At 42.8% G+C, this 23,614-nt stretch overlaps 1 protein-coding gene across 1 annotated transcript in view; it reads left to right on the top strand.

The window, feature by feature from the left end:
* The window catches only part of LOC126253628 (mitochondrial amidoxime-reducing component 1), a 124,537-nt gene that overhangs the window by 72,298 nt on the left and 28,625 nt on the right, over positions 1 to 23,614 (top strand). The window contains exon 2 of the mRNA XM_049955108.1: positions 7,253 to 7,528. Coding sequence (XP_049811065.1) covers positions 7,254 to 7,528 — 275 coding nt within the window. The 5' untranslated portion in view covers position 7,253. The remainder of the gene's footprint in view (positions 1 to 7,252; positions 7,529 to 23,614) is intronic.

Genomic DNA, 23,614 nt, shown 5'->3' with positions numbered 1-23,614 from the left:
ACTGCTATCTACCCCCCTCCCCCCCTCTCCAAACACTGTTTTTTCCAAAACAGACGTATCACCACCCTCCAGTCTTGTGGTCCCCACCACACCATCTTTGAGAATCACTTCAACACCCAGTTGGAGAAGCTACTGTAGCCTATGGGTCCCAGTGCTGCTAACTCATCTGCCCCCATGCTTACAGTGGATAAGTTCTTGCAAGAATCTTGACAACCAAAACTCGCGAAAGAGGAGGAGGAGGAGGAGGAGGAGGAGGAGGAGGAGGAGGAGAAAGCTGCTCCAATGACTGTGGAGGTGTCAGGTCCCCCTACACCATCGGATTCTGTACCATCATTCGTTGATGTTGCCCCTCCTGTACTGGTGACAGTGGTCCTGGGACTTGATCACTCCTCATGGCCCATTCACAGCTAACCAGTGCACCAACTATAATGGATACTATTATCATCAGCCTGAACTCCAACTAATTCCCTTTTACTCTGCAGTTTATATTGCCCATCAAGATACTCACTTCACTGATGACAAGTCTCCAAAGCTTCGTGGTTATTGTGTATTCCATTGGTATCTTACTGGGACAAGGAAAGCAACTGGAGTGTTCAGTACACTGATTCACATAGATGTCGTCACTGAGTGATTTCCCTCTTCACAACACTAGAAGCAATAGTGATGATAATACAAATCCCAGCGATCACCATATGTTACATTTTAACATTTACTTGCCTCCAGCCAGAGCACTTACTTCCTTTGAGATAACCACCTTAATCCAACAGCTGCCTAATCTCTCTTTTTCTCCTACTTTGGGGTTTTCAGTGTGGACCACCCCTTGTGGGGAAGTAACACTTGGTCCGGTAGGGGCCATCTGATAAATCAGCTTCTTTCCTATCTTGATCTGTGTGGCCTCGATGATGGCGTTTCTACCAATTTCAGCGCCGCTCATTGCTTTATTTTGGCTATAGATCTTATGATCTCTTCCCCCAGTTCCTGACTTCGCTACATTGGTTGCTCCACAGTGGTCTTCGTGTCAGTGATCACTTCTCGGTCATTCTGTCGCTTCCTTCTTAACGTTCAACGAACAATTATCACGATGGTTTATCAAAGAGCCAGTTGACAGTTATGTATGTCAGCTGCCACCTCCACCCCCGCTGTCAGATGGCTTCGACGAGGTAGTGGGAAACGTCTCTAACGCTATCACCCCCACTGCTGTTTGTCTTTCTAAAGGCATGTTCTGCTGCCAGCCAGTCCCTTGGTGGACCAAAGACGTTGCAGCTGTTACTCAGTATCATTGTAGGGCCCTGCAATGTCTCGAGTGGCATCCTGCATGGTCCACCCTCCTCACTTTTAAATGAGTCTGCACTAAGGCTCAATATTTAATTATGTGCTGTAAGAAGGAATGCTGAAAGCGCTATGTGTCCTCCTTGAGAATATACACTACTTCCACCCAGGTGTGGGCCGAAACCCATAGCCTTTTAGGGTGCCAAACATCAAAAACTGTTCTGGGTCTCGTCCTTTACAGTTATCTCGGAGTACAACGCGACCAACTTTCCAACATTGTCAGCATTCTCTTCTTACCCAGCTACCTCTCTAACACAAAATGACAAGTTGAGTACATCCCTCCTATATCTCACCCCGTCCCTGCCAAGCTGAGTTATGTAATGGACCTTTCACTGATTGGAAATGCTTCAGGCTCTTGCCTTGTCCTACATTTCAGCCCCAGGCCCTGATTCAATTCGTAATCAGATAATCCAACGTGTTAATCTTGCTCAAAGGGTACATCTGCTCAGGATATTTTACTTTACTTGCCTCAGAGGTGTCTTCCCTTCACATTGGCGACATAATAACATTTTCCCAATTATCAAGCCAGGCAACAATCTAATGTCAATCGACAGCTACCCATTGATTATCCCAACCAACGTGTTCTGCATTGCTTGTAAGGATGATTGCCAACAGATTATGATGTGTTCTCGAATCTCTGGATCGTCTTGTCCCTCTATTAGTATGGTTTCTGGGAGGGACGATCCGCAACTGACCACCTAGTTAGGTTGGAAACAGCAGACTAACCGGCTTTCTCTAAATTGCAACACCTTGTTGCAGTTTTCTGACCAAATTATGCACACAACATCGCATTTTATTTACCCTCCACGATTGGGGCTTCTGAGGCTCCCTAGCGAGTTTTTTGTCAGTTTTTAACCCACCGAGTGTTCTGTGTTACAACTGGTACTTCACTCTGCTCTCCACGGGTCCAAGAGAAAGTATCTCACAAGTTTCTGTGCTGAGTGTCACCCTCTTCCTTACCACCATCAGTAGGCTAGTGGCTTCTATTGGGTCACCGGTAATTCCTGAACTATATGTCAACGACTTTTGCATTTCATAAAGCTTCCCACTCAGTATTGTCGGCTGATGCCAGCCAGCTGTAAAGTGCCATCTGAAGTGCCTCTGCTTGGATCCTTTCCCAAGGTTTCTAATTCTCTTTCGAAGTGCAAGTCATGAATTGCTGTCATAATACCAGAGTCCATCCTGACCCAGAAGTGTTCTTCGGTATCCAGCACTTGTAGGATGTTCCACAGCCCGTTTTTAGGGCCTCTGATAAAAGTGACAATTTGATGCCCCATATTTGACAACTAAAGCCTAGCTGCATGCAGGAACTTAATGCTCTCTGCTTCCTTGAGCCTGAGGGGCATAGACACCCTGGCACCTGCCCTTGGCTGGGATTATCAGTTGGCAGTTGGAATGCACCTTGTGACCCTCTGCGGGAACCTCTACCGAGCCTTCTTAGTATTAACATCTCTGTTTTCCCACAATCCTCCCCTCTCGACCCCGCCATATGTGGTTGGTATCCAGGCCACAAATTAGGACCAATCTATTCCAGGGCCCCAAAGTTTCATTTGCAGCCACAACCTTTTAGCGCCTATTGCTTTCAAATCTCCAAGAGTATGAGGGTGCTGCCATTATTTACACTAGTGGCCCTGAAACCATGGATAGGAAGGGATATGCTGTTGCGTCTCCCTCTTGTCAGGAGCAACATTTGTTCTCGGGAACAGGCAATGTTCCTATGGCGGAGCTGATAGCCATTAAGAGAGCCCTACATTTTATTAAAAATCTCTCTTTACCACGTTTTAATTTGCAGTGACTCAGTGAGCAGTGGTTGGTGTTGGAACAACGTCTCCTGCTACGTGGTAGGTCTGGGGGCGCTCGACCCTATCCATTTTTGTAGCTCCCTCTTTCATTCATATTTTACTCGTGTCTTAATTGCTAGTAGAAGCGGTTTACATCTTTCTCTGCTGCAACCTATTTTGCGTTTTAAGAGCAGCACTCTGTTGAATAGTGGGTACTCTTAAACGCCACTATAGTGGCTCTAGGGTGGGACAGGTTTCGTCACATCTAGAGCCCCAAGGACATCCAACTAGAAGGCATTCTTTACTAACAGTTGTCTTCACTCTTAATCGGGTTGGCAGGCATAGGACGCGCGTGGGGTTTCTGTCGCCATGGATTGAGCACTGGAAGACACCTCATCTGCTCTTACGTATGTGTAAATTATTTGTTAGTTCTGGCATCAAGTATTGCCTTCAGTGCCTCGATTTTACCGCTCCTGTGTACTTTCGTAGTCGGAACACATTTCTGGCGAACTTTACTAACGCCAGACGAACTGTCCCAGGGCTGAGGAACTGATGCGCCCCCCCCCCCCAAGTAACCAACAATCTCTTTTAATAATACAATAATCACAAACTGTAACTAACACTTCAGTCCCAGTGGTTTGTTTGCAATACCTTGCGCCCTACCCTGAGGTCACAGAAGTCGTGAGATACCTCCTAAAATCGTGTCAGAACTCCTTTTACCTGACATAGTGCAACGAATTTCACAATAATGGACGGCTATAGAAGCAGCACGACTCATTGTTTCTGCAAGGGACTTTCAATGACTGGTGGTGGTCTGGGTGGTGCGATCTGACCCATGTCGTCGTGTTTTACGGCCCTCAGTGAACCATTCTGCACACACCCGTTGCACTGCCAAAACGCTTGGTCCTGCACGAGCAGCAATTTTCTGGATAGTGAACGTAACAATTTCTAGTCAGTGACGGGTGCAGTTGGACCAGAGGACCTACTCCTGAGTTTGAAAGAGGACGCATTATGGGCATGAGAGAATGTGATACATCTATCCAAAAAATTGCTGCTCGTGCAGGACCAAGCGTTTTGGCAGTGCAACGGGTGTGTGCAGAATGGTTCACTGAGGGCCGTAAAACACGACGACATGGGTCAGATCGCACCACCCAGACCATCACCACCACCACCTGAGAAGATAGACACCTCACTCTAATAGCATTACAGGACAGATCTGCGTCCTCCTCGGCTCTGTGCACTGTGGGAACAGTGTAACATACCGTAAACTTATCAGGGTTGACAATCTCGCCGTTTATTACGGCACGGCAGTTCTCGCCTACCTTTGACGAACGTGCAGAAACGTGCTAGGTGACAATGGTGTATGCAACGACGTCACTGTGGTCAGCTATCGCATCAGATAGTGTTTTCGGACAGAATCCAAGTTCTGTGTGTTTGAAAATGATTGCCGCTGTTTGGTTCACCACAGACAGGGGGAGTGGCATCTTAGTGACTGCATTCGCACAAGACATGCAGCGCCAACTCTAGGCACACAGCTGGTGCGTGTCCAGGGCACTATGACCTACGTGAATGACATCTAGGACCCATAGTCATACCCTTTCTGCGCAACACTCCAGACGCCATTTTTTCAGGAAGCCAATGGACAACCGCATGTTACTGCACGAACACGTGCCTGTGTGGTGTCACAGAATGTCAGCCTTTTGCCCTGGCCCGCCTCACCAGACTTGTCGCCAATTGAAAATGTTTACAAGCACAGGCGTAAAAAAAATTTACGAAGGATTGCCCAGAAAGTAATGCACCACATTTTTTTCTTCAATAATTCTTTATTGAACATACGACAATTACACACTCGAAAAAAAGGTGTTTTATCTACACACCCTATTTTTCCATGTAATCTCCATCCCATTCTGTGGTCTTCCTCCAGCGTGAAACAAGGGCGTGTATGCTCTGTCGGTACCAGTCCTTGTCTTGGTGGCGGAGCCAGTGGTTCACTTGTGGATCACCACCTCATCGTCCACAAAATGGCTTCTTCCACGAATAGCATCCTTTAATGGCCGAAACAAGTGGAAGTCCGAGGGGGCTAGGTCAGGGCTGTCAGGTGTGACAGGATGTTTTCCCCGACCGCTGCAAATCGTGGAGCTCCGCCGAACTGTCTTCTGATATCTTCACCCTCCGTGCCTAGCGACTAATTGTACTTCTGTCGACAGCAGATGCTCCATAGACTTTGCACATGCATTTGTGAATATGCCCCAAAGTTTCTTTCTCTGCAGTGAGAAATTCAATGACTGCACGTTGCTTGTAACGTATATCACCTTTTTTTTTTTTGGTCATCAGTCTACTGACTGGTTTGAAGCGGCCCGCCACGAATTCCTTTCCTGTGCTAACCGCTTCATCTCAGAGAAGCACTTGCAACCTACGTCCTCAATTATTTACTTGACGTATTCCAATCTCTCTCTTCCTCTACAGTTTTTGCCCTCTACAGCTCCCTCTAGTACCATGGAAGTCATTCCCTCATGTCTTAGCAGATGTCCTATCATCCTGTCTCTTCTCCTTATCAGTGTTTTCCACATATTCCTTTCCTCTCCGATTCTGCGTAGAACCTCCTCATTCCTTACCTTATCAGTTCACCTAATTTTCAACATTCGTCTATAGCACCACATCTCAAATGCTTCGATTCTCTTCTGTTCCGGTTTTCCCACAGTCCATGTTTCACTACCATACAATGCTGTACTCCAGACGTACATCCTCAGAAATTTCTTCCTCAAATTAAGGTCGGCATTTGATATTAGTAGACTTCTCTTGGCCAGAAATGCCTTTCTTGCCATAGCGAGTCTGCTTTTGATGTCCTCCTTGCTCCGTCCGTCATAGGTTATGTTACTGCCTAGGTAGCGGAATTCCTTAACTTCATTGACTTCGTGACCATCAATCCTGATGTTAAGGTTTTCGCTGTTTTCATTTCTACTACTTCTCATTACCTTCGTCTTTCTCCGATTTACTCTCAAACCATACTGTGTACTCATTAGACTGTTCATCCCGTTCAGCAGATCATTTAATTCTTCTTCACTTTCACTTAGGATAGCAATGTCATCAGCGAATCGTATCATTGATATCCTTTCACCTTGTAATTTAATTAAAATATCACCTACAGACGCCATTTTGAAACTGCCCTGGAGCTACGCTATCTGTCGGAAGTGACGGAAACTTGGCGCGCTCACTCAGGAGACTTCAAATAATATATACGTATTGTTTCGCATTCGTATCATTGTTTTCTGGTGAGAAAAAAAAATGCGGTGCATTGCTTTCTGGGCAACCCTCGTATTATTGTTGTTTCTTATACCCAGTAGAATGTTAATCATGTAAAAAGGTAATAGTTCCCTGTTATTGATAGGTGCGAAAGTTGTTCATGAATAACAGAATTGTGTTTAATACGCTCAAGGAAGGACTGAAGCGATGTTTGATAAGTTTTGTGGGTTTTTAATTTTTTATTCAGGAAATGGCTATTTTAGCGCTTTATGATAAATCTTTTTTTTTTTTTTGTATTTACCAAAACATCTCTGTTTCACGTAGCAAATCAACAATTTTCGAATAAAACTTTAATTGAATATTGACAATTTCAATTTCGCTATAAATGATGTTTATATATCTCGTAGGCTACGCGACACTGTCTGTTCTGCCAGATTCTAGACGTTTCACTGCTTACCGTTTGGTAGGGTAATCGAGTAAGACACTGATCACAAACACAGGCAAAGTGATCGAAGTTGGGTAGCACCCGATGGGTATTCAAGGTTCCTAATGTATAAGTAACGCGGCTGTGATCTTAACTGATCAAAGCTACTAGCAAAATTGCAGTAGTCTACACTTATTTATGACAGTCCCCAGTAGCCTAAGCTAGTTTAACAACTCTAGTTGTGGTGCATACTCTGTCGCTGACTGCTTTGTTTCAATTAGGACGCGGCAAACTCGGCGGATTCCAATTATTTGTGACTGGAAGCGCAGTTACAAGCTGGGAGTCGTGCATAATACGCAAGACTGCCTTGCACAGGTGTACATAGCAAAATCTGTGGAACACAATATTCACCATCCGGGCACTGTCTAACAGCTCTCGGCTGTACGTTGAGGCTGATTTGCTCCGTTGTTGGCAGCATGGCTCTGCCCCTGCCGGCGGTGAGAGGCGGCGTCGCCCCCTGGTTGGCGCTCTGCGTGGCGTGCGTGGCGGCGCTGGGGGCGGCGTGGGTGACGCAGCGGCGCAGGCGCCAGCAACCGCCCCGAAAGTGGAAGAGCGTGGGCAAGCTGTCCGCAATCACCATCTACCCGCTCAAGTCCGGCCGCGGCATCAGCCTCAAGGAGGCCGACTGCACGGAGAGGGGGATTGCCGAGCTGGCGTCCGCTCGCGACGGTGTCTTCAGGCTCAGGGACAGGTAAGACACACTCCTATACGACCAGGACGCCTGGCACTAGCTGAGGTGCATTTTTATGATCGTAAGTATAATATTAAAACTCCACAGGAAGAATAGTAATTTGTTGTTGTGGTCTTCAGTCCTGAGACTGGTTTGATGCAGTTCTCCATGTTACTCTATGTTGTGCAAGCTTCTTCATCTCCCAGTACCTACAGCAACCTACATCCTTCTGAACCTGCTCAGTGTATTCATCTCTTGGTCTCCCTCTACGATTTTTACCCTCCACTCTGCCCTCCAATACTAAATTGGTGATCCCTTGATGCCTGAGAGTCCTACCAACCTATCCCTTCTTCTAGTCAAGTTGTGCCACAAATTTCTCTTCTCCCCAATTCTATTCAATACCTCCTCATTAGTTATATGTTCTACCCACCTAATCTTCAGCATTCTTCTGTAGCACCACATTTCGAAAGCTTCTATTCTCTTCTTGTCCAAACTATTTATCGTCCATGTTTCACTTTCATACATGACTACACTCCATACAAATGCTCTCAGAAAAGACTTCCTGACACTTAAATCTATACTCGATGTTAACAAATTTCTCTTCTTCAGAAACGCTTTCCTTGCCATTGTCAGTTTACATTTTATATCCTCTCTACTTCGACCATCATCAGTTATTTTGCTTACCAATTTAAGTGTCTCATTCCCTAATCTAATTCCCTCAGCATCACCCGAGTTAACTCGACTACGTTCCATTATCCTCGTTTTGCTTTTGTTGATGTTCATCTTATATCCTCCTGTCAAGACACTGTCCATTCCGTTCAGCTGCTGTTCCATGTCCTTTGCTGTCTCCGACAGAATTACAATGTCATCGGCGAACCTCAAAGTTTTTTTTTCTTCTCCATGGATTTTAATACCTACTCCGAATTTTTGTTTTGTTTCCTTTACTGCTTGCTCAATATACAGATTGAATAACATCGGGGAGAGGCTACAACCCTGTCTCACTCCCTTCCCAACCACTGCTTCCCTTTCATGTCCCGCGACTCTTATAACTGCCATCTGGTTTCTGTACAAATAATAATTTAAGAACTAGAAATAGTGGTAGTAAAAGTAACAAATACTCTGACGACAAGAAAAATCGCAACACCAAGAAGCATTTGTGCGACATAAACGAAGTATGGTAGGCATGTATCTGAATCTGAATGATGTCTATTAAAATTTCGCGCTAGTCGCATAAGAGTGGCACTAATAGCGCCATATTAGGATGCCAATCAGGTTTACTCTAAACACATGATGTAACGGTCGTGAGCGTTAGTTACCTTTGAGATTAGATATGATGAATTGATGTTAATGGCCGGCCGCGGTGGCCGAGCGGTTCTAGGCGCTTCTGCTGCGGTCGCAGGTTCGAATCCTGCCTCGGGCATGGATGTGTGTGATCTCCTTGGGTTAGTTAGGTCTAAGTAGTTCTAAAGTCTAGGGGACTGATGACCTCAGATGTTAGGTCCCATAGTGCTTAGAGCTATTTGAACCATTTTTTGTTGTTGATGTAAATGAATGTTCTAATGCGACAAAGACGCCATTATCAACAACTCACTGAGGTAGGAGGAATTCATGTAATAGGGCTACGAGAAGCTGGGTATTCCTTCTACGATATTGCAGAAAGAGTTGGCAGGAATGTAGCCATTGTACGTGATTGCTGGCAGCGGTGATCACGACAATGTAATGTCGCCAAAAGGCAGCGTTCCGCACGGCCACGTGGCACCACAGAAAGGTAAGACCATCGTTTTCGGCGTATGGCTCTGGCGCATCGTACTGCATCTGCAGCAGCAATTTGAGCAGCAGTTGGCGCCAAAGTGACACAATAAACTGTTACAAATTGGCTACCGGTACTTCGAAGACAGCTCTGAGCCAGACCCCCGCCATTTGAGACTTCTGTGGTGACAAGCGAAAGCTCATTGGAGTGCAGGGTGGAGGTCTATTGTGTTTTGTGATGAAAGATGGTTCTGCCTAGGTCCCAGTGATGGCCTTGTGTTGGTTAGGAGGCGGCCAGTTGAGGGCTTACAGCCAACCTGTCTGCTGTGAGTGCTAGACACACTGGACCTACACCTGGAGTTGTGGTCTAGGGTTAGATTTGGTATGACAGCAGGAATACTCTCGTGGTTATTCCTCACACCCTGGCTGCCAATTTGTACGTCAGTCTGGTGATTCGTTCTATTCTGCTGCACTTCACGAACAGCTTTCCAGGAGGTGTTTTCCAACAGGATAACGCTCGCCCACATGCCGCTGTTGTAACCCAAGATGTTCTACTCAGTGTCGACATGTTGCCTTGGACTGCTGGATCGCCAGATCGGTCTCCAGTCGAGCACATGTGGGACATCATCGGACGACAACTCCAACGTCATCCGCAAACAGCATTAACCGTCCCTGTATTGACCAACCAAGTGCAACAGGCATGGAACTCTATGCCACAAACTGACCTCCGGCACCTGTCCAACACAATGCCTGCACGTTTGCCTGCTTGCATTCAACATCCCGGCGGTTACACCGTTTATTAATGTACCAAAATTTCACATTTGCAGTGGCCTATCTTGCGCTTACATTAACCTGTGATCTCGCAGTTTTAATCAGTTAAATGTGTTACCTAGACAAATGTATTCCCGGAATTTCATTACTCTACATTCGTTATTTTTTGGCTTTGCATATTTTCCGCCATTGTATGTCCCTGTTCGCGGAGCTGTCGGCGTGTGTAGGTAATATGATCGGGGAGCGCAGTGGTTCGTTCGATGAAGTGACACTGAAATGTAGTCCAAGTGAAGTAAAGCGTTCGTTACTGTGGCCTAGAAATTGAAAAATGTTAGTGCGTTGAAATGCAATCGCTGATAACTAAAAAATAAAGTCGTTGTCATTACTACCCAACAGAATTTTATCTAAAATTTTGTGCTATCTCAAGCCCGTTCTGTTTATCGAGAATTGGGTTAAACGAGAAAGAGTTTCACGAATTCTAACACCAGAATTTCACATTTGCACCGGAGACGGAAATTTCGCTATTTAAGCGAGCAGGACGTACATTTTTTGAAACCGGTGAATGGTCGACGCTGTAAATGAATGGAAAAAGAAGTGGGAACAACCGTATTTTAGTGTATGTGGGAACATTATGAAAGCAATAGGTCTCACAGAGCACGACAGATACTTGGGCGTATGGATGTGCACAAGTGAGAAGATTTTCCTGAACACTTGGGTGTGAACGTTCTGAGGTAGATATTGTGTCGTAGCAGAAGATAGTGATATCTCGAGGTCAGAGGGAAAGATGATTTTTTCCCTCTACTGCTCTTTGGCTCTGATAGAAAGATGAGTTGAATTGCTGTCTCACTTTAATGTTGCGTTTACCTGCTAGAAGTTCAACCACAATATTGCAATTTTTTCTGTCAGAAATATGATGATATTTAGTGATGAGGCTGAACCTTCCCAAACAGACAGGCTCTCAATAATTACTAGGGCAACAGGGTCAGTCGTTGTTTTGATACCTGTTGCGTTTGTTTTTGACAGCTGCGAAAAACGTCGGAATGGACCTAAAACAAAACTAGCAAATAACTCATTTTATCAGACAAACACTGTTAGCAAGCAAGGGAATTTTTAGCAACAGAAATTAAAACCACAGGTTACGCGTGTTAGTGTGATTCTGATTAGGTGGTAGCACTTGTCGCCGATTCTAAGCGCGGCAATACATATTTAGTATGCATTTACCACACCGAATTGAACTGCCATTGCCAGAAACTAAAGAGTACCTGTAACATTGAGTATCAAAACATTAACATTAACTGTCGATTCGTAACGCATCGAAGGATAAGAGAGGTATACAGAGTCAGGGATTCGACGGTAAAGGCTCAATCACACTGTTGATTATCCTTCATCGTTTTAGTCATCAGTCTTCTGACTGATATGATGCGACCCGCCATGAATTCCTCTTCATCTCAGAGCAGCACTTGCAACCTAAGCAGCGAAGTGTGAAAATCATGTGAAGTGTGGTTAAGACTCCCCTAGGCCCAGCTAGCTGAGTCTCTTGGAAGACCGTAAGCTTGCATAAGAGCTGAACTCTGTAGAAACCACACCTCCAGACCTCTGCTACGTCGAGTTAACCAAGACGCATCCATAAGACTAGCTGCTACCCCTGACTGAAAAATATTACCCAATATAAACAAAAGTTTGCCTTATTGCCGAGCGGGATTAGCCGAGCGGTCTTAGGCGCTGCCGTCATGGATTTTGCGGTTGGTCCCGGCGGAGGTTCGAGTCCTCCCTCGGGCATGGGTGTGTGTGTTATTCTTAGCATAAGATAGTTTAATTAGTGTAGCGACCGATGATCTCAGCAGTTTGGTCCCTTAGGAATTCACGCACATTTGAAATAAAACTAGAGGAAGGGGAAAAAATTAAAAAAAAAGTTTCTTTGGGTAATCTAAATCGAATAAGGTGAAAACTGGGATATTTTTGAGAGGTTAACCTGTGGTGAACTTAATGTCAAAAATTTGTGATACACCATATTTTTTTTAGGGACCATTATAAAGTGATACACTTCAGAATATATGCGTCAAAAATAACTGAATTCTGTAGCTGAACAGTCTTGAAATATACACAGAGAGAGAGAGAGAGAGAGAGAGAGAGAGAGAGAGAGAGAGAGAGACGAGTTGGTAGCTGTCAAATATATCAAATACTATAACCATCTGGAATAGTATAAAGCACATGCCTTCAGCTTGCCACGCCGTTACACATAGGCGTGAATATGTAGTTTAAAGGTTTTCTTTCTCATCGCTGTCATATCTGGCTGTACGTTCCATCTTCAGTGACCTCGTCGTAGACTGGATTAAGAACAAATCTTCATTCATTCTTTCTTTCCTTCGAAGTGAGACTGCTTTGTGTTATTGCCTGAATGTTTGCTAACTAAAAGGATTTGTTTTCGTTTGGTACACTTGAAGACGCTGGAGCAAGCCAGATCTAAACGTGCCGTGAAATTCTCACTCACTCACTCACTCACATGCTTACTCACTCGTCACGTAAACTGATCATGCTCAGATAAGTAGCAGCGAGAATATTACAGAATATCCAGAACTCCTTTGGCCACTACCATATAATAATAAAAAAAAAACGTTTCTCCCTCGTATCTGGAATCGTCCATCTTTTCAAATCAGCAGTCTGCTCTTCACACTTCGTTTCTGTTTTGTGGTTGCTGATCATTCTCTTTAACGTGTAATTCCATCAAGTTTCAGGTGACATTTGAAATAATGTACGAGACATCAACATTTTTGTCAACTCGCCACTGTGCTGAGCAAAATGAAAAGTGCGAGCTCGCTTCTGGCTTGCGTCCACTCGCTACTGCTGCTACCAGAGCAAGACCCTACTTCTAACTTTTTTTACTCCACTGCTCGGTGCCAAATGAAAATGAGTCGGCAGCAGATACAAATTTGCCCAAGTGAGCGTTTAATCGGTATAAAAAGAAGCATGAACGAAAAAATAATACAGAAAACTTTCCATACATCTTCCAAAGTATAAGTGCTGTTTTGTCGCAGCCGGGAAATACCAGACCACTGATAGTCCGGTGGCGTCTGCTGTGCTGTAGCATGCTTAGATTCAGGGCTATATTTGAAGCAGCTGGGTGCAGATTGTGTTTTTATACGCAGTTGATTGCAGGATCAAATGAGTGGAAGGTAGAGTAGATGCTGATTTGTGGTGGTTCCCCTTTCGGCCACCCAGAGGACACGGCGCTTTTCACGAAGAGGGCATGCTCTGATTTACATCGATCACTACCCTGGAAGGAGTACCCGCCAGTTCCGGAGTCTGTTCGACAGATTGTGTCGAAAGAGGGCAGCTACTGGTTTACAGTCTCGTCTGCCGTTTATTGTATGGGTAGATATATGTATTGTTCCAGTTTAAGACACATCCTCCATCGGATCCTTCCCCCCCCCCTCCCCCGCCCCCCCCCCATCGTTTTTCGTCTCCTTCCTCCCCCCCCCCCTCCCTTTTTTTCTTTCCCCATCATCTGTTCAGTTTCCCTCCACCTGCCCTCGGCTGTGGTCTGTCATATTTGCCAACCTTTTGGTGCAGTGTTTCAAGTGAATGTTCCTTGTTGTTCGTCTTTCCAAAGTGTTGCGAACAGAAACCATGCTGCCGCTGGTTGTGAATTTTATGTCTTTCACGAACAGAAAACAGACTGTCGCCGTGTTTTTTTAATTGTCTATTATTTTACCTGTCTGCTTCTATGTATTTTATTAGCATCATCATCCCTTTGTTCTATGTTTTTAAGTTCCACGGTTTTTTTTTTCGCCCTACCATTTAAGTCTCCGATTTTATCGCCTGTTCTTATTCTTTATTATCTACATCTTTTTAAAACAGTCTGTAGGCTGAATAGCGGGATACTAACAAGGGGAGGCCGGCCAATTGTGAAATTCAGATTCGATTCATACTGCGCATAATAAAAGCTCATGGCCAGAGGTGTAATGTGGCAAAGCACCAAGATGCACTTCTCAGCCGTTGCCGAGAAAATCGACAGTTAAAAGAAACCGTTGCGCTGAAATACTCTCTACGATTATTGGTTTTCTGCAGCGTCGTGGCGCAGCGGTAAGCGCTCGGGTTCGTAATCCGAAGGTCGCCGGATCGAATCTCGCGCCATGCAATTTTTTTATTATTAGATATATATATAATCTTTTAATGAATTGCTTATGGTTGTTGGTGAAGGGGAATCGCTCTCCAATTGTACCGCCTCCATTTTTCCGTTTGTTTAACAGGGTGTATCAAAGCTCTCCCGTCCGCACTGATTTTCGACGATGTTATAAGTTGCGCTAGGGACCGCATCTATCTTCTTTCGAAGTTAGCAGGCAACTACGCTGTTATGCGGCGGCTCGTTTCGGCCCATTCAACATCTGTCCTTCAAGTGTAACGACCGAGTAAGGGAGCTTATATTTCATACCTGCCACAGCAAATTTGTGTTCGTGGGGTCTCTATTCTAATTCGAACGTTTGACTTACGCTATCCGTATTCTTTTCGGAATATCGTTTCTACGTCTTCCGTTAACTACACGTGGTTAACATTATGAAGACAATTAATAACATTTGTGAAATACAACTTTGTTTGCGGAAAACATAATGATGTTGGAAGTCGCCAGTTTTTCCACGACAAACGACTTTCAACAACTTATTATATGCGTAATTGTTGCAACTGATTGCCGGGAAATATATATATATATATATATATATATATATATATATATATATATATATATATATATATTTGAATTACAAAAAACAAATACTAAAAAAAAGCTGCATGGCGCGAGGTTCGATCCGGCGACCTTCGGATTACGAACCCGAGCGCTTACCGCTGCACCACGACGCTGTAGAAAATTATTAATCGTAGAGAGTATTTCACCGCAACAGTTTCTTTTAACTGTCGATTTTCTCGGCAACGGCTGAGAAGTGCATCTTGGTGCTTTGCCACATTACACCTCTGGCCATGAGCTTTTATTATGCGCAGTATGAATCGAATCTGAATTTCACAATTGGCGGCCTCCCCTTGTAAGCTGCTGCCAGCCCGCCCACTTCGGGGGGAATCGAAACTCAATGAAGAGGGGGAAAAAAGACATATTGCATTTCACTGGGGCTGACTTATTTTCTCTATAAATAGTCATTCACATTTCTTGTATTGGTATTTCTCCAGTCAACAGTATAAAATTGTAACCATATGTTTGCAAGCAGTGAATAAATTTGAATATGGCATGGTTGGGCGTAAATGGGTCAGTTAAAATACGTTTAACTATGATCCTATCTTAGCAGTGTTATCACCTTATAGTTTAATGCCGGCCTAGTGGCCGAGCGGTTGGAACCGCGCAACCGCTACGGTCGCAGGTTCGAGTCCTACCTCGGACATGCATGTGTGTGATGTCCTTAGGTTAGTTAGCTTTAAGTAGTTCTAGGGGACTGATGACCTCAGATGTTAAGTCCCATAGTGATCTGAGCCATTTTTTTGATAGCTTAATAAAGTCATTATAAACAGCGCTGTTGTGCTCCACAAAATTCCAGTCTCAATCATCATAAACATAAACGTTGTGTGTGCGCAAGCAGTCATAACAGCGTTATCTGAGTATGGGAGATATCTTTCTTACTATTGAATTAACATTTTAATTCTGGAAGGAGCTGGTATTTCTCTGCGGGCGTCATTTCCTGAGTTATTGTGTCATGTATGTATAAAATATGGACAAGAGAAAGATGGAACGTTGTTTGAAGAAAGACGTTTCGATGTAAAAGCATCTCCCGTTTTTGGTACGTTGGACATTTGCACCGTATGTGCAACTTACGGCGATGGTCTACGTTCTTCCGCGATGGGGGACTGGCCAAGATTTCCCAAACCCGAGTTTGACATATCGTGCGTAAATTCAACTAGAACTGCTCCGACACTTCAGAATCTATGTTCCTTCAATTAAGACTGTTCTCTTTCCTTCTCTACGAGCATCTCCAATCCTGCAGGTCTAATAAGTCTGGGAAAAGAGTACTCACGGTTTTTTGTAAATAATGTTTATTTCGAAAATTGGAAATGTTAGTTTTTAAGAGATTCGTCGGTATCCACTGGAAATGGAAGTAGAAGTGCACCTAAATGATCATAATTATCCACTGTAAAACAGCGTTTCCGCTTCATCCCGTGCATGACTGTATGATAACCAAATTTAACTTTTAATAGCGGCCATACGACTTTAAATATGAAACGTTTCTTATAAGTAAGAAATAAGGCTTCGTAGATCGCGTTTCTCATGACTGAGGTTGGTAATGCTAAACAATATTGATAGACTGCTGATGTCGATCATAGTAGCATTACGCTGTGATGAAACACACTGAGCGCTGCCCGATTAAAACCTCTTCTTGGGAGAACGTGCCGCTGCGCTAATTTTGTACTCGGTAATGAAATGTTTCAGACCGCCATATTGAACTAATAACAGAGCCGTTGTTGCGAACAGTTAGAGGTTTTTCTCTTTGAGCTTTCTTTGACTTTTTGTACAACATGGTTGGAAAGCCAACCGAAAGAAAAACTTCATTAGTTATCCTTGCTCAGCTTTGGCTTTCGTACGTCGCTGGAATAGATACGACTTCTGTGTTTTAAATTCCCATGGGGGGCTTCGATTTGCCCACAGCAAAGAGTTTTAACATGCGGCCTCTAGCGGCATTTGCACACACCATTAACGTGATAGTCTTTTTGAGGTTTCCTTCCTGAAATTTTTTATTTCATCCAATACAGAAGTTTTATTGGGAGTTCGCACGTAAGGCCTAATTCATCGATTTTGGCATATAAATCTTGAATAAACTGAGAAACTTAAGTCTGGTCAGCTGACAGTTTTTCTCCGCTCATCTGCAAGAGACTAATGCCATGCCGCTTCTTATGTCGGACATCGTTCTTAGCCAATGGAATGTACAGTATATTACGAAAAGTCGGCTCAAGGCCACATTGTAAAGTAACATACCCTGGCACATCATTAAAACGTTCTCTAAGTTAAAGCTTTTTGTTGTATTTAATGAAACTAATTTTTTACAGTTTTTCTGCAGGTCATTTCAGCAATAGTGAGAAGTCAGAGTCGTTAAGTTTGCATGCTATCAAATGTTTGTAATGTAGTTTGTTTGTGAAATAATATTAATTCGCCATAGTAACCATGCTAACGTGCTACACTTCTCACTTTAATAACCGTTGCAACGTGTACTGATAGATTCATCAGTTTTGTACCGTACATTATTTATTTCGTATGTGAAACACAAACTGTTCTAGAACAGCCTTCATCCCTCTTTGTGGCAGCTTTCAGTAATTGCATTCGTGACTATAGTTAATGCAAACGAAACATGGCAGCTGCGGATACGACGGAAATAGTCTGGGTAGGAAAGACAGTGAAATCGCACAATACATTCTGCATTTTTAGGCTGGAGGAAATGAAGGAGTAGGAGGATGATGATGATGATGATGATGATGATGATGATGATGATGATGATGATGAAAGAAGAGGAAGAGGGGAAGGAGGAGGAAATGGATTGATCCAACAGATTTTTATGAGGGATCCATTGAAACTCTTACAAGGGAACCTCCCCATCGCACCCCCCTCAGATTTAGTTATAAGTTGGCACAGTGGATAGGCCTTGAAAAACTGAACAAAGATCAATTGCGAAAACAGGAACAAGTTGTGTGGAACTGTGAAAAAATAAGCAAAATATACAAACTGAGTAGTTCAAGGGAACATAGGCAACATTAAGGACGATGGGAACGCAGGAGCGCCGTGGTCTCGTGGTAACGTGAGCAGCTGCGGAATGAAAGGTCCTTGGTTCAAATCTTCCATCGAATGAAAAGTTTAATTTTTTATTTTCAGTTTATGTGACAAACTCTTATGTTTTCATCACTTTTTGGGAGTGATTATCACATCCACAAGAAAACCTAAATCAGGCAAGGTAGAAGAATCTTTTTACCCATTCGCCAAGTGTACAAGTTAGGTGGGTCGACAACATATTCCTGTCATGTGACGCACATGCCGTCACCAGTGTCGTATAGAATATATCAGATGTGTTTTCCTGTGGAGGAATCGGTTGACCAATGACCTTGCGATCAAATGTTTTCTGTTCCCATTGGAGAGGCACGTCCTTTCGTCTACTAATCGCACGGTTTTGCGATGCGGTCGCAAAACACAGACACTAAACTTATTACAGTGAACAGAGATGTCAATGAACGAACGGACAGATAATAACTATGCAAAAATAAAGAAAGTAAAATTTTCAGTCGAGGGAAGACTTGAACGAAGCACCTCTCGTTCTGCAGCTGCTCACGCTACCACGGGACCACGGCGCTCCTAAGCTCATATTGTCCATTATGTTGCTTATGTGGCCCATGGACTACTCAGTTTGTATATTTTGCTTATTTTTTCACAGTTCCACACAACTTCTTCCTGTTTTCTCAATTGATCTGTGTTCAGTTTATCAAGGCCTATCCACTGTGCCAACTTATAACTAAATCTGAGGGGGGTGCGATGGGGAGGTTCCCTTGTTAGAACTCGCAGAAGGCGGCCTGAAAGTTACTCTAATTTTGTATTAGAGGAAGTTCGGGCTAAAATCTAAGGTACAGCCATACGTCTAAAAGACATTAACGGTACAAAACAAAACTAGAGATAGTGTGACACTTTAGACTAATATCATTTTGTCAACTGCATCAGATCCTGCAAGTGTTGGTCGCATTGATTGTCATATCACTCAGTCGTGTTCAGGATGCAAGAAAATGTGATGACTGATAAGGAAGGCAGAATGAAGACGAAATTACTAACGAACGTCACTAAAACAGACGCAATCGAGGTAGAGGTTGCTACTTGACTGTCTACGAATCGGACCTACTAATTTTTTTTACTGGAATGCTCGTTAAATAATTCTGAGAGATCGCATTTAGCTACTGAAATCATCCCCGCTCCTCTTCCCACAGTGACCTAAACCTAGAACTTAAGACACAGCAGCCTTTTTTATTTATTTATTGACACAATCCTTTGGTCTCTGTTGATCCATTATGGACTGTGGACAACGGCTGGCATATATTTCTTCATACAATAATTTACCAACAGCCGTATGTATTGTAGACATTTATTTTATGAACTTATTATATGCTACCAGTTTCGGCGTTACACTGATGCCATCTTCAGGCCCCACACGTCATAGTCGTAAAATCGCTATACACAGAAGGAGCCATATAACTGGATCCGTGAATCGAATCGCTATGCAACAGCTCTTGGTGGCCAGGCGACACAGACTGGGGCGGTTTGCAAACCGAAACTGGTAGCATATAAGAAGTTCATAAAATCAATTTCTACAATACATACGGCTGTTGGTAAATTATTGTATACAGAAAAACAATCTTTTGGTGGCTGGTCTACGAACTCTTATTGCTGACGCAAGGATTTTTTTCTTTTTTTCTTTTTTTTTTTTTTTTTGCGACAGAAAAGGTAAATGTGTCAGGACACGTGAATAAACTGAACGAAATATATGAAAATCAACTTCTTCGTGACAATTACGTACAAAGTATGTTTAATCAAAAATCTAAAGAGCATGCTTGAACTTGAGAATGTGTGAACTAGTCAAGAGATAAGTGGGATGTTTTGGCTAACGCATAGCTGACGCAAGAGATAGGGCCTGGGAGTTGTTTGCTACGTCACTCTCTTTAGAGAAGTTCTCGGCCAGGATGAACGGTGGCTGCTCGTCAGTATTACGCAATGTCTTGTTTGCAGACGCTAGGACGCACTTTCGCTCGCGTGCTTAGCGAGTGCTTAAGCACTATCAGCGACTAAACATTTTCTTCGTCCCCGCTTGCCTTGCCCCGCTTGTATATTGTTTAGACTTTACCAGTAAACCGAGATTCTTTACAGGAATCGAACTCCCACGTATAAAGCAGCATCAGACGTCTGATGACTTTACAATTGAGTTAATGTTGTAAACTACGAGTGAGGTTATGTTTTAAACATGCGAGTTTAAGCATGTAAGCGAGGTAGCTTAAAAGTTTTAAGCTATGTTTAAACTTGATTGGTTGTCGCTAAGTTCTCTCATTATCAAACACTAGTTGAATACAGTCTCGGTATTTGCGGCCGTTGAGTAATAAACCAGGGTTTTGTTGCCCCTGGAAACCATTAGATAGGCAACCCTCATTTGGTATCGGGTGTCGTGAACCGAATTGGTCTTTTAATAGATTCCCGCACTGCGTAGCGGTAGGACTGGTGTCACTGTTGCTTTCATGCTCTTGCATCATCTTAGTGTTACGTACCTTAATTACGGATTGCATCACAATTTCCAAGTGAGTCTAAGAGTTAGATAAACACTCTTATCATAACTTTGTGCATGTTGGCGCCCGTAACTACTTAGGCGCTGTGTATTGGCGATCGTAATGACTTCCTGTTTGTGAAAAGCGATTTTTGGAGTAAAGAAACTGCGGCTCAAGTCAACTATTCGTGCGGCCTGCCTTCTCAGCCACGTTTTATAAAAATATACATCAAGCAACTGACAACCGAATCCAAAACCGTGAACAAGCCTTAAGAGGTTCTGAAGAGTCTAATTTTCCTGCTTAGTAACAAACACAAAAAATTGTGTACATTGCCAATTAATAACAAGATAGGTAGATATGCGGCCCAAGGTTTCATTCCACAATGGCATTGTTGGCTCTTGGTGAGCACTGAAACAAACCATCCAGAAAGTGTCAAGTATTTGATGGTGTGCTTTTATTTCAGTATGTGTGCCACTTAGTGACCTCGTGTCTGCCTTGGGTCTCGTAAAATTTACAAATCTGGGAAGTGAGTTTCTATTTCTGTGCATCCTCCATTCGTTGTTTCCATTGGCATGACTATAATCTGTGCATAGTGTAAGCACATGTGCTCCACCTTGGCCAATTTTAGATGACTGAGCAAATGAGGAAACGAAATTCAACTCCCTAAGGAAATGCAGTCATATACCTGTTCCTTGGGCTTTCCTAGTGATCAGAGCGTCTACCCTCACTGGGAATGGTGAGCTGTTGAAGTGTTGAGGAATCTATAGATTTGGAAGCAGGCATCCCAGACATCAAGAACAAAGTGCACACATTCATTCTTTTCAGTGAAACCCAGTTGGCAGCAAATGATGTGCTTCCTCAATATTAGAGAAAGTTCAATATTCTCCACCACCACCACCACCACCACCATCACCACTACCCCTTTCATTTTGCTATCACTCTTGTGAATGGTTCAATACAGCCCACCACGAATTCCTCCCCAATGCCAACCTCTTCATCCAACAACCCTCAGACATGGCCGACCAATTCGACTCATATTTGCCAGGTCACTTGTGTACAACCTAAAATGAAGACTCCAAAACATTTTGACTCAACAACCACCCCACTCCCCGTGCCAGTTCTTTGGGACAACTGTCCCTAAAGTTCATGATGCACAGTTGATTCAGAACTGACAGGAAAACTGTACACAACAATTTTCCAGAGTTGCACAGCGTACAAAACCATTAGTTCATGTCTACCAGGAACTGCAACAAGGGTTGTTTTTCTCGGTATGGGATGAAATACGTCGAATGTTCTTATTCACAACATTCTTGTAGTAATCTGAATTGTTTCCATACATCGAAACTTAAATTTTCACTTTTTACTGTTCCATGTAGTTTGAAAAATTTATTTGCCTACCTTGGTATTGTTTCTCACTGATTTACTTATGTCTGTAATCTTCCTATTAATATAAATTAAAAGTGGAAAGCAACACAAATAGGAAAAGAAATGCATTTGCAACTCGAACATAGGTTCTCTGCTCCCTACCCAGCACAGAATTTACCATTTGAGTCACATACGCGGTAATCAAAAAAGTTTCTTACCTCAATTTCTAGGAATGTATGCCTTTGCGGACCTTATATATGACAAAAGAAAAATGCTTAACAATGAGGCCAGTAGAGGTGATGGAGCCAATCATTTGAAATAATAGTTTATCATACTAACCTCTTACTACTTGGAAAGGAGAACAGTTTTCACAATGTCGCCACCACTAGTAACCTGAACTCTATGGCAGCGAGAAGACACCCATAAAAAAAAATTGATTAACGTTGCTACAGAATACCACAGAAGTCTTTTTGATTGGAGAGCCTGTTATTGTTTTAGATGACACAGTAAGCTAACACAATAAGTAACTGAATATGATGCTGATACTTTATTCTAATATTTAGATCAAACAGCAGCATTTTGCCAGTGCCGCGTCTTAAAGAAATAATTAAGATAAGATAAAGTAGGGAATGAGGAGGTCCTTCGCAGAGTCGGTGAGGAGAGAAATGTACGGAACACGTGACATTAAGGTGGGACAGGATCACAGGTGTTGATAGAAATTTATCATAGAGGGGGCATGATCCTAAAATTTCCATTTTTGATCTGACTGACTGGGTGTTTAAGAACTAAATTTGACAGAAAGTGTACTACACCTATTGTACTATATGTCAAACAACTCAATATTTTTAAAGGTATGTTACAGTGATACCTAAAAGGCGAATGTACTTCATTAATATATGAGGAGCTACTTTTCAAAACACATAATGTCCCAAAAAGTAAATTTTTCAGGAGAAGCAAAAATCATATACCACAAAAAATATTTGATTAATTTCTATGAATTTTACACCATATATTCAGATAGGGCTGTTGATCAAAATGTGCTTAATACAAGGAAACTGCTTTTTATACTTTCAAGCTATGAGCACTTTATTGATGTACAAAATGCGTTTTGTTAGGTTCTCTTGGAAATCTTCCTTTTGATGTAAGCTATTTTGGACATAACGTGTTTTGACTAATTTTCAGTGACATAGAACTGGTAAAAATACTTTTTAATGTTTGAAAATACATTTTTTAGCATTCGGTAGAACATTTTAGCACCAGAAGTAGGAAGAAAAACTAAAATGTGCTTCATTTACAATAACAAAGTCCACAATATTTTTCCCAAAATAGGCTCCTCTACTAAACAATTACAAATAGTACCTTGGGCAATAAGTTAGTTACACATAGTCTGAGTGAAACATTCAAGTATTCCATTTTCTCTCCAGTTGTTTCCACATCTGAGGCTTAGTAGTTTTTCCACATCATCTTTCTTTTCTTGTTTCAACATCAGTGATGACACTTTGGAGATATTTGATACTTTGTTCAAGTTGTGTCCACGTTTACCTAATGGCAAAAGTGCTTTGAAGGATCATTAAATTAGTAGGTGATGTGTGTTTTGATTTTCACATCAGTTACCCTTTCACCAACCACATATTTCTTCAAATGGAACCTTTTCAGATCACTGGTCCCATCTGCAGGCCCCAAAATTGTACTTAGTTCCTTGAACTCAAATATTTTCCAGTCTTCCCCTAAAATCCTTGTTTTGCCCAGTTCTGCATAAACATCCTGGTAGGTGCTTGGATTCAATATTTCTGAAATTTTAAGAAGTTTCTTTTCTACTTGTCCACATACTTTGTCAGGAGTTCAAAAGGAATGTCTGTGAACTGGAAAGCAGAGAAGTACATAAGTCATATGCACTATAGATTCTTTGAATAACGAGAAAGCAATTTCATGAATAACATGCTGATT

Source organism: Schistocerca nitens, chromosome 4 (genome assembly GCF_023898315.1).
Source record: "Schistocerca nitens isolate TAMUIC-IGC-003100 chromosome 4, iqSchNite1.1, whole genome shotgun sequence".
NCBI classification, from domain to species: Eukaryota; Metazoa; Arthropoda; class Insecta; order Orthoptera; family Acrididae; genus Schistocerca; species Schistocerca nitens.
This window is presented reverse-complemented; position numbering and strand designations above follow the sequence as displayed.